Below are 12,096 nucleotides of genomic sequence, written 5' to 3'. Positions count from 1 at the left end.
ATACTATGCGAGTGACCTCTCCCAATTCCGTAGGCATGTGGTATTGCGCTGTTTTGTGTTAGGCTGCGTTCACAAATTGTGGGAAGGGAGGTGGGCAGAGCTTGAGGAATTACGATTGAAATCTTATTTTTTTCAGATCTCCCACTCAATACCTTAAAAAAATCAATTCCCCCGTCTATATGATTAAATTTTTTCAAGTCTCCCCAAACTATCATATAGCCGCATATTTATAAGGGATGTACGCGCAGAAAAAATATACATGTATTGTGCAGTTCTGCTCGCAGATGTTCGACCCTGCCTTTTTTGATGCACACATAAATATTCTGTCGTGGTTATAGAAATGTTGTCAGCAGTTTGTAGAGCCATATTCCTAAGGCAAGTTCTTAAATTGAATCATTAAAATGCGTCAGTGGACTTTTGGATTTATCAGTCTAAGCCGACTTGAGTTAATCCAAATCTGACAGGGTCAACGGAATGCGCTGAAGAGCACCAAAAATGACGATATCATGAGAGAGTATGCAAATTGTTAATTCTTGGTTTCATTTTGCCAAATAGTGAAAAACTGAGCATGGTGTGACCTACCAAAGAATTGTTTTATATAAAAAGTACAAGGCATATATGACCTAGACGTTTTACAAAATTGACAATACTGGAAGGTTAAAATACTCCATCAAATAAAACCTTTTAATAATCTCTGAAATGTTTGATGTAATAATGGCAAATTGGGTGAAAAAAAATCATTTTGCCACAAAAATCGAAACAACATTGTGCAGTGAGTGGTCTTTGCGAAGGATGTTCTGAGAAAGGCACGGAAAACTTTTCATGGAGTTGCTCAACTATAAAATCACGAAACATTATACCATACTTAGTTAACATGGCTCTTCTTGACGATTCGCTACTTTAGAAATACATTTAAATGAAGATATTTCCATATACAAAGGGGATTAGTTTTACAGAAAATTTCCTTGGATCGGTCGAAGGGATGGTTTGACGTCGAATTCGGAGGCCCAGAATTTCACATTTTCATTCATTCATTCGTTCATGCGATTGTCGTCCTTCACTGACTAAGATTTTCCTGGCTCCCGAGCAAGTTGATCAGATACCCGTAGCGTTATTTGTGGTTAATATGAATGCATCCCACCAGCTGTATACACCTCGAACCTATCTCATCTCGAACATTCATGTAAAATCTCATCTCGAACACTTACGTACATCGTTCTATCTGGGTTTTCTTTCACACCTCAGCACAGATATGTTGTCTAAGAGTCATAAAGACCGGATACTGCTGAAATTTTGAACCAATCATCGATGTACTAGTTACCGAAGACAAATACCGATTTTCTCGTGCTAGGTGATGACTGCAGTACAGGCCTTGCCATTCGGGCGCGACATACCGCCGCCAACGGCAACTGCTGCTGTTTGTTAGAACATAGCCAGTCTTAGGGATGGACCATTAGACCTTGGGAGGGGGGGTGGTCACAATGAAATTGTGAAAATTTTTTTTTTACTATTGTAAATTTCTGAAATTTTTTTTTCCAATTGAGATTAGCTGTGCAAATTTTTTTTTCAGAGTAAATTTTCAGATTTATAATTTTTTTTAGTTCGTCGCTGTCTGAAGATAAAGAGGGCAAAGATGTGGTGCCAAGCACCACAAGCGGACACGCAAGCGGTCACGGGGGGGGGGGGGGAGGTCAGGAGAGGGGTGTCCCCCTGCTGCTGTTGGAGCTTTTGAAAAATAGAGATTAAAAATGGTGTTATTTGGTGGCACTTGGGGAGTATTTTTGCGGGGGGAGGTCAGGAGGGGGTTGTCCCCCTCCTGCCGTTGGAGCTTTGAAAAATAGAGATTAAAATGGTGTTATTTGGTGGCACTTGGGGAGTATTTTGCGGGGGGAGGTCAGGAGGGGGTGTCCCCCTCCTGCTGTTGGAGCTTTTGAAAAATAGAGATTAAAATGCTGTTATTTGGTGGCACTTGGGGAGTATTTTTGCGGGGGGGGGGGGATAGTTAGGCAGGGTGTCCCCCTCCTGCCGTTGGAGCTTTTGAAAAAATAGAGATTAAAATGGTGTTATTTGGTGGCACCTGGGGAGTATTTTTGCTGGGGGAGGTCAGGGTGGGGTGTCCCCCTCCTGCCGTTGGAGCTTTTGAAAAATAGAGATAAAAATGGTGTTATTTGGTGGCACTTTGGGAGCATTTTTTTGGATTACACATCTTCCTCTGAAACATGGTCTTCTTGCTCCTCAGTAGCTCCTATAGTTTTGAAAATTGACTATTTTGGTTTCCTGGCTTCCCTTTCTACTGCGTGGTGAAATGCCTACATTCACCCCACCAAACATCATGCATATCTCATGATTTACAATTGATTTTGACAAGCTGAGAAGCTAAAATAAGCTAAATAATATAGTTAAATTTGCATATTTGTGTTTTTAGAGCAATTGTTGCCCTTTTTTGATCAAAACATCTATTTCTCTGTAGCAGCATGTCCAAATTGATTGGATGTGTATAGATGTGTTGAAATTTCAATATTTGTCTTTTAGGGCAATTTATGCCATTCATGGTCAAAAAATCTGTATTCTCTGAAAGGGCTTGTCCAATTTCTTTGAAATTTGCTACACAAAAACGATTATTCATGCAGATTTATTCAGTATTTGCTATCGAGAAACTTTCAAAGTTCAACCCTTTTGTGTGTTTTTGTGTTGGGATTTGTTGGATAGATGGCATTCTACGTAGTGTATTGTTGAATGTTAAAAACATGTGTTGCTGTTGTTTTTGAGGCTGTTTTTTGAGAAAAAAGAATTGAAAATGCCTTTTAAAAGCAAAATATAATACATAATGACTTGATATGTTGTTTTATCATTATTGACGTGTTTCTACTTGTTCACCCATTCTTGCATTCATCATTGCAATAAAATGCTGTGAAAAAAATGAAACTGATGTGGCCTGCATCTGTTTACCTTGATCTTAAAAGGCAAATACAACTTTCTGTCTTGACAACCATACCATAGTTTCAATGTTTTACCTAGTGTACCTGCTTGGTTTGTACGCAGGAAACAAGTAGAAAACAGGCTCTATAATTTCATAATTTTCAAGTGATCAGAATACAAAAGTCCTGAAAAGATAAGATAAGTACAACTTCCAGTATAAGGGATACAGTCACTCTAAATGTATAAATTAAAATTAAAAATGTGCCAGGAGGATGTATTAAAAATACAGAAAGTTGCTTTCTGTCGGTAAAATCTAAAAAAAATTCAAATTTTAAAGACTTTTGCAGATTTTTTTTTACGCCTTTGTCTTCTTATTTATTTTTTTTTTATTTTGCAAACTAGTTTGAAAATTTTTTTTTCCTAACTTTCTGCTCTGAAAATTTTTTTTTCTGTTTTTGACCACCCCCCTCCCAAGATCTAATGGTCCGTCCCTTAGCACAGGTCGTTTGGAGGGCTATTCAGCTCTGGGACTATCGCCCCATCGACGAGTGTTATATAAGCGCGAAACAATGAAAGTCTGGAAACAGAATGGCAATAAAAACCACGCCATGTCACATTCCGTGTCCGATTTCACTGTGAAAATTAGCAAGTTCATCTATCATGTAACCGTCGATCGTTCCCTATCATTCTCAAAATCATACCTGGTACTTAATTTGCTTCAAAAACGCTCGTTTCGTGTGATTTTCGGCCGAATTCGACGGACACATCGTCAAAAACATAAGCAATTTACAATGTAATGAGTACTTTCAGTCCTTCAGTCGACTCGGATAATGGGGTGACTACAGGCAGGAGGGTTGTCGGGTAGGATAAGCGGTTGAGTAGATCAAGGAGGTCGGGGGTAGCTAGTTGGTCTTACTAACCAGCATACTGGGTAAGAGAACACAACACACGGTAACAACCCAGGTGTACAAGATTCAGGTCCATTGGCCTCTATGGCTTCAACTTTACACTTTGTCGCTTGAGGGCGCCTTTCAAACTGAAGTCGTCTGGCCATGCCGTGGTGAAGAGCTGCAATTACCACTAGTGTTCTCTGGACTACGTGGTCACGATTCAGCATAAATGTATACGGTGACTTGTGGAACGCTGAAAGCTGAGAGTGAACACTGATGCTTAAGATCATAATCTCGGAGAGAAAAGCAATTCACACGTTCCTCTCTGTGTCATTTCAAGATAGAATTAACCAGTCTCGGTACATGTAACCACCGTGCAGTGATACCTGAAAGACGTACAGTGTCAGTTTATTTCAGAATCAATCTTAAAATATCTGGACAGTACACCTGGCATGTACTAGTAGTACCTGCACCAGTAGTCTGGCAGAGACCCTGCGATTTGCATTCTTCCCTGTTGGAACATGCGCACGCCCTCAGAGAGGCGACGCGAATCCCAGGGTCTGGACATTCTTGCAAGCGACCGGTCGGATTTCTGCCTGATCCTTGTACTTTATAGAACTCCACACATCCATTAATCAAAACAAAAATGACAGGTAGCATAGCCTATTAAAATGAAAAATGAAAAAATAAAAACATACCGCGTATATATATAGGTCTACCCGCTACCTAGTATATATTCTCTCCGTCCAGTTAGATAAGTGTTTCTTTTGACGTCACTATCCTTATGAATATTCATATACTTGCAAGAACCGACAGTCGCTATGTCTGGCAGCGCGTGCTCACAGCTGCACAGCCTTCGAATGCAGGGCCCATCGCGGCGCGCACAAAACAAGGCACAGCGACTGTGGAGAGTCTACTGCACCAGATGCATTTTGACAGGCTTCTCCTCAAGCGGATTTCTAGGCGTGGGCCACCCTTCTGTTTTAGGAGCAATCTATTCTTATGTTGATAACTGTACAAAGAATAAATTTTCAAAACAAGAATTTGCAAAATTATGTATTGCAATGTAAATTGACCACAGTGTTTTTTCCCAAGCTGTGCAGTGTGTACTATTCGATCAACACATGCCTGGCTCTGAACTAAGAAACAAATCAGCAAGGAATCAAATGGAAGTTTTAGGGCTTTTTACAAAGGTTTGGAAACGCAAATGGTTTGGCAACTTGAATAATATTTGTTATTCAGTCCAAGAATGTGTTATCTCAAATTTTAAAATGCTTGTGCTGGTGTTGGTGGGTGGGTTCTGTGAAGACATTATTCACGGAGATTTAATTTCTCCTTTTCTGATGATTGATTAAATTGGCTAATGCAAGATAACCAGATTTTACATTGACAAATAAAGTGAATTTAAATCTCAGTGAAAATGTCTTAGACATAAAATAAGTGAAATTCACCAAAATATTCATGCTTTTACAGTATTCAACAACCAACCACACATGATTCTCTCGTTTGACATTTGTTATTTATTTCTCTGTCGTCAAAAAATACAATACAATATACAGAGATTGGCAAAGATGTTGCTCCACGCTGCCTCTGTTTCCATTTTTTCTGTGAATGTGTTGCGTGGGTAGAGCTTTAACGGTTGGACTTGGCAACACGTTCCAACTCATCTTTCTTTTTGATAGCATAGGAGTTTGAGGAACCCTGTAAAAAAGGATGGAGGGAAAAAGTCAAACTTAACCAACACATATAATGATTGTGCATCCTTTTCTAAAACAGACTAATGTGTAAACATGGATACTGGAGTTTTTGTTCTCTGACAAATTTTACCCAGCGACATGCACAGTTACTGAAATTAGCCATAACGAGCTGTATATAATAAGCAGCTTTAGAAAATTGGAACACAGCATGCAAATAAAACTAACAAATATTTTGAATTGTCTTTAAGAGGAAAAGGTGAAAAGTTTCAATGCCTTATTCCTTGTATCTTTGACACTGAAATGGCAGTAAAGTTTGATTATTCTTGATATCCTACCATTTCTCACATCTCCTACGCAGTACACAAACTGAATGGAAACTGGAATAGCACACATGACTGCCAGATACCTGAACTTAGTGCTCTCTGCTCTTTATCTGTCATCGTCCAGAAGATAGAGAGACAAATTAACCCTTTGCACCCTGACCACCTGGTACTCTATGACATCATCGGACATTTATGTCTGAGCCGGGTTCAAAGGGTTAAAACACAGTTGAGTAACTCTGAAGACTCACCTTTGCTGCATTGATGAGTTCATCTGCAAGACATTCTGCAATTGTCTTGATGTTACGGAATGATGACTCACGGGCACCAGTACACAACAACCAGATTGCCTGCAATACCATCCCAAAAAATACAGATTACATCAAAACAATTACTGTTTTTTACTACACAGACATCACTCACAAGAAATGAAAGAATACATGTCAATTGTGGGTTTTCTTGACAAAAATCTGAGCAGTTACTCTGAGATTCATTGCAATAATGAATTCCATTCAATTTTACCACACAGACTCTGAAATATTCGTATGAACAGTTCGCATAGAATTTTGAACTTACGGTAAAATCTACAACTATCTCTGGTAAGTCAAATTACTTCTCATTTTTCCTCTGTACTGTAAAATAGGTATGATCACATTTAAGATCTCAAAAGCACCATGCATGTAGAAAATAGCAGCAGCCGGAAAAAACAACCGGCTGTCAGCTAAAATTTGCCAGCTGTGAAAATTTAAATTCAGTAAAAAATCAGGAAATTTTGAACAAACTTTATATACACATACACTACATGTAATCGCCTGTACATTTTTTGCCACCTGTAACCAAAATTTTCTACATCCCTGAAAGCACTCACTGTTGTTCGTCATTTGACTTTACAAAATTGTAATATTTCCAGCAATGTGAATGACAGAAAAATGATATTTCACAAAGCGCAACTTTTCATAATGGGGATTAACCCTTGTCCTATCAGGTCAATAATTTCCAAACCTGCTGAGATGGTGAAAAGCCGCATTGAGCCAAATCTGAAAAACATTTTCACCCACTTGGCCTGGTATGTCGTAGCAGCACATTTAGCAAGTAAAACACTAGTTTACAGTATCTTTCTTTCAGGGCCTTCAATTGTTGAAGTCTTTGTTAAAATGCAACATATTGGACATATGTTATGCTTTACTGGCTTTGACCAACTTCACCTGATGGTGACATGAACTTGATAGGATATGGGTTTATGCCAAGGTCTGTGTGCCAGCACTGACCTGGTTCACTCTCCTGAGTGGTGACACATCTACAGCCTGTCGTCTTACTGTACCAGCACGACCAATACGTGTGGAGTCTTCACGTGGTCCACTGTTGATGATGGCATTCACTAGTACTTGGAGTGGATTCTGTTGAATAAAGTTGTTTGTGTTATTGACTTGTGATTCTTACAGAATGAACTGACACATAAATGTCTTCATTTTTCCTTTCTATTGGTACTTGTTTCTGGCTCAATTTGGAAATATCTTTGACAATTATGAGTCATACATCATAAAATATGCAGTGTTGTAATTGTTCAAAAATAAAACAGGACTACACACATTGCACATAAATTGAGTGAAACAGTGTAAAAGGGATATAGTTTAACCAGAAATATCTTCAGAAAATGTGAGCTCGGAGTTAGCCAACTACAAGAATTTAAAATTTTTTGAGTTTCTCATTTGTGTGTCACTAAAACACACAGTGAAAATCATGTGGCAGAGGGAATTTGGTTGCAATTTGGTTGGTGTTAGTGGCAAAGTACTTGGTACTTTAACTAATTCATACCCTCAGATCTCAAATTTATTTGTAGGCAAGTGTTTGCACTCTTCTGAATGCCAATCATTCCTTGGCGTCTACTGTGAACAAAGGTTGCATATATCTGAACAAAAAGAGAGCATCTTTGCTCTCAACATTTTCAAAGCAGAAGAGCTACCACTTCTGAAAAGGTCCTGATGTACCTCATGTGTCATATGTCCCTCTCTACATAGGAAACACCAAAAGTAAGATTATTAGATGATTACCTCTCCAGTTAGAAGATGAATGATTTCGAAAGCGTGTTTGACTATCCTCATGGTGAGCAGCTTCTTGCCATTGTTTCTACCATGCATCATCATGGAGTTTGTGAGACGTTCCACCACTGGGCACTGTGCTTTCCTGAACCTTTTGACAGCATATCTACCAGAGCTGTGTGGAAGGTACTTGGCATACTTCTCTTTCACTGCAATGTAATCCTGTCACAGACAAACACATAGGTAGCAAATTTATGCATTTGTCTTCACTAAACTGAAAAATTCATACACACACAAAGAGTTTTTATTAAGGCCGGTACCCTGGTAAATGTTACCAGGGTTCTTCTTGGTATATCAATTCTATTAGATAATGGGACAGGAGAAATGTTACCGTTGTTCCCTAAACCATTCATCAATATTCCCCAACCTTAGCAAAAACATTGCATAAACACACACATACTGTAATTTGATATGTCTTTTAGCAGAAACTTTGTGTATGTTGCTTCAGTGTCTCTGTAAAGGGTGGATCCCCTGTACAAGGTTCTCCAGTCATGTTACTGACGTTCCTCTTTATACCAATGTAGTATACTAGTATGGGAAAAAAGAAATGGTACTAAGGGTTCCAAGTTCATTAATCCACATCTTCCCAAACCTTTATACCAAAAACACTGCAATATCTGTACATATTATCACTTGTGGAATGTATGTGAGGCTCTCTTTTCTTCTGGATTCTGAGTCTAATGGACCAGAAGGCATAGCAGGCAAGTCTACAGTCTAACTGGTCATTTTAATTGCTGGGATCAGATGGGCCATAAATTGATAAATTGGATTAAAATGTTTGTGAGTCTACCCAATAAATAAAAATAGCTATGATGGGAAATAATCATAAATTAAAAAGGGGTTCAACATAACAAGTGACACTCACAGTCAAACTGATGTCACTAACTTGCACATCATCACAGCTCCATCTGCCAAACAATTTTACTTCTGGTGCTTCAGCAGTGAGAGGTCCAGCCACAGCTGCTTCATCCCAGTTTTCTGACATATTGACGACCTATGGTACAGAAATGATAGGCATTATGATTGAGGGTGAAAACATTGGTGTAGAGATAATACAGGTATGATATTTCCAATTGCTGCATTCATTCATTCTAGCTGCAAAATTGTAGCGCTACGGTGAGGCGGTTGGTGATTTTTGGTTTTTGCAACTTCGCTCACCAGTAGCGCTACAATACCGATGGCCCTGTAGAGGTGAAAATAGGCAGATCGTCCATGTAGCCGACACGAACACGAAGTGTGTGTTACCGGCTATCAAAAACTATGAAAAATAGTAAGAATGAGCCTACAAAATCACTATCAGTTTTAAGTTGCAGGTAGAATAAGTCTGTGCCTTTGTAAAAAATACTAAAAAAATAGTAGAAAGTGAAGAACCAGCTGAAAGTTAGTTGAGGAGACCTTGACCGCATATCATTTGCATCTCATTGTCGGCTACATGGACTGTGTGCCTGAAAATAAGCGCACCCCACTGGACTAGGCGTGTTGATGTGAAATGCTACAAGGTTACTGCATTTGGTCGTACCGATTTATCACTACTGAAGACTCAACACTATACTACATTAACCTTGTCGTTTATGGGGTTTGGAATTTGTTCAAACACGTCGATCGCATTCCAATAAACATTGGGCGTGCGTTGGGCATCAGTGTTTCTAGTAGCTGCCATTACCGGAAGTCGGTAATCACATCAACACGCCTTGTCCAATGGGGTGCGCTTATTTTCACCTCTACAGGGCCATCGGCATTGTAGCGCTACTGGTGAGCGAAGTCGCAAAACCCAAAAATCACCGACCGCCTCACCGTAGCACTACAATTTTGCAGCTATCATTCATTCATGTTTATTACATGGCAAAATCTATACTGAATGAACTACACACAGCTGTTGCAACACATCAACGGGCGTGACGTGCAACGCCACCGCCGTGTGTGACTTGATTTTTACGAATGTTGCATGTCAATTCGAGACTGACACAGTGACGGACGAAATGTGATGTGTACTCTGCGCTTCGTCCAAGTCCATCGAATTACTTTAGAAATATTATTACTTGTGATTGGACCGGGAGGGCTAGGTGTACTTTAGGGTAATAATCATCTCTGAATTTAAAGCATATCAAACTCTTACACCTATACCCTTAACTATAAAATTAAATTAATGCCCAAGTTAACTCAATCATAGAAGTTCAACTATCTTGCCGAAGTTTAAAAACAACGTGCTCGAAGCGGACATGGAGGCAGCCATCTTGGTTTTGAACCAAATCTGCCATGAGTGTCGACTTTGTCGCAAACGAGCTATCATACGGGAATAATTACGAAAAAAGTGCAAGATTGATGGACACAATATTATTTCCCCATTTGTATATGCAAGAAGTGAGGTTATGAGTTATCAGATTTCGCTAGTTTTCTTTATTCGTCGGGTGGTAGTTGTGATGAGACGATACCTTTCACAAGTCGGCCTAAGGAAAAGGCTGTGTGGACGGGTTTCAATGCCTGATTTCAAGGGATAATAACAGGCGCCAGCTAACGACATATTTCTGTAAACTATCGGTAGAACGCCCTCTTTCGATGAAAACAAACAACATGGCTGCGCTCTTGTCCTCGAAGACGTCGTCGGCTCTCCCGTAAATGTGAAAAACCAGAGCGAACTGGCCATTTGGAAAGCTGTTGTTTGAGGTGAGTCAAAATCATAAGTTAAGTGCTTACAAATACTCAAGGACAATCCGTTCAAATATTTCCCCCTGGGACGTATTCGAGCAGTCCGCAAACTTTATCAGAACTGTGTTGTTATGTGTGATTGTGAGCAAAGCGTGGGAAGGACATTTGCAACTTGCACTGCCGAACGTATGAAACGTCGGGTGTAACAGTAAATAAGGTTCAATGCGTCGTTTCAATACCTCTGCAAGACGGATCCTTGACATACGCACGTGCTCGCCTGGCCGTCTCCAACTGCTTTATCCAAATGTTTCATAGTTGACCATCCTATTAGTGCTCAAAATCGTGACTTTCCAATAAATCTTAGAGAAAGTATTTCGAAGTTTTCGACCTTCCTGAGCATGCCATTGAAGGGGAAGGTAGGGCTTCGATGTGAGAGTTGCGCCGGGTTGCAGACGTAAAGCGGCCAAAGGTATATTTCATAATTACAAATGCGATGATGTTGACGCACAGGTGATAATCGCAGTAGTTTATTGACTTAAAGACTTCTAGCCGTGATAAAAAGCACAGAGAACTGGAATGTGTCGGACTGCTAAGCTGACGTGCAAAATATGACAAATGTTTAATTGAGCAATTTCTAATATTCTATCGAAAGCCGTTTGTCGGTGTGTGTATTTCAGAATGTATTTCAGTTACAGAAGCCGTTCCAACTTTTTGTATTCAACAAATATTTCCGGTTGAAATCTGATTTTATCAGCAGAATAGATTGGAGTTTAATAATGATGAAAAAAGGTACATCTTTCAGGGTTGGAGTAGAGAGTTGTTTGGGTCAAACACATACTATTTTGATGTGATTTGAATAAAAGGTAAACACTGGGTAACAAAGATTAAGAGCTTGAAGAGAGCAGGCAGCTGGCAAAAAGTCCAATAAAGGTATTCACGGAGTGCAATTCTCTGTCCAATGGTATTATTTTCACACACAAGGAAATTTTTGGGTCATAGCACAGTTATATTCTATTATAAGTGAGTGAAGCAAAGATCTGATAGAGAGACAGATGATCACCCTACTGAATGCACATTTCTTTAGCTTTTTTGTTGTTTTGTCTCATAGCTGCATGAGTCCTAACTTCTCTGACTATAGGGGTATGATTTTAGTTTTCGGGCTATACTGCTGTTAGACAACATAAAGGATTTGTAAATATTGGTGTTAAGAGTTGGAGCACAAATGTTATCAACCCAAATGCAAATATGTAGTTCTCTAGACTCTTTTTCATGAAATGAAATGTATTGAAATGAAATGTATTGAATGAAATGAAAGTATTGGAATGAGAAAGCTTCTTAAATTCCAGATTGTTGAAGTGGGTGGTGTTATAGCGAAGATCCATTTAGGACCAGTTCACTAAGACATAACATTATAAACAGCTGTAAAAGTATGTGATCAGTCCAATTGAGAGGCCTTACTTTGCTGGTGCCCCACATTGATTCTGTGCTGAATGTTAATGTCAGATAAAACAACTGCTTTGTTGTT

At 39.3% G+C, this 12,096-nt stretch overlaps 2 protein-coding genes across 3 annotated transcripts in view; one reads left to right on the top strand and one right to left on the bottom strand.

Moving 5' to 3' along the window:
- Window positions 1-5,306: 5,306 nt before the first annotated feature.
- On the bottom strand, window positions 5,307-10,849 carry LOC139114637 (small ribosomal subunit protein uS7). 2 transcript variants are annotated; one of them, XM_070676473.1, is made up of 6 exons: window positions 10,811-10,849; window positions 8,791-8,919; window positions 7,878-8,087; window positions 7,095-7,223; window positions 6,078-6,176; window positions 5,307-5,510 (listed from the first exon to the last, which is right to left on the bottom strand). In XM_070676473.1, the coding sequence occupies exons 1-6, from the start codon at window positions 10,832-10,834 to the stop codon at window positions 5,442-5,444; spliced, it is 660 nt and encodes a 219-aa protein (XP_070532574.1). In that variant the 5' UTR covers window positions 10,835-10,849; the 3' UTR covers window positions 5,307-5,441. The 2 variants fall into 2 exon arrangements, with proteins under 2 accessions (XP_070532574.1, XP_070532575.1); XM_070676474.1 differs by lacking the exon at window positions 10,811-10,849 and adding an exon at window positions 10,358-10,458.
- LOC139114635 (divergent protein kinase domain 1A-like) overlaps window positions 10,477-12,096 on the top strand; it is an 85,160-nt gene continuing 83,540 nt past the window's right edge. The window contains exon 1 of the mRNA XM_070676471.1: window positions 10,477-10,589. The gene's annotated coding sequence lies outside the window, so the exon portion shown is untranslated. The remainder of the gene's footprint in view (window positions 10,590-12,096) is intronic.

This window comes from Ptychodera flava, chromosome 16 (assembly GCF_041260155.1).
Source record: "Ptychodera flava strain L36383 chromosome 16, AS_Pfla_20210202, whole genome shotgun sequence".
In the NCBI taxonomy this organism is placed as follows: domain Eukaryota; kingdom Metazoa; phylum Hemichordata; class Enteropneusta; family Ptychoderidae; genus Ptychodera; species Ptychodera flava.
The sequence above is the reverse complement of the archived record's forward strand: the minus strand, read 5'-3'. Positions and strand labels throughout refer to the sequence as shown.

Bases quoted from the DNA above. Each gene is read 5' to 3' on its own strand.
- LOC139114637 (XM_070676473.1), bottom strand. From the start codon at position 10,834: ATGTCAAGGATCCGTCTTGCAGAG. The intron at 8,088-8,790 runs GTGAGTGTCACT...TGTCTGTGACAG, and splicing joins TTAGTGACATCAGTTTGACT to GATTACATTGCAGTGAAAGA. The intron at 6,177-7,094 runs GTCAGTGCTGGC...ATGGTATTGCAG, and splicing joins CACTCAGGAGAGTGAACCAG to GCAATCTGGTTGTTGTGTAC.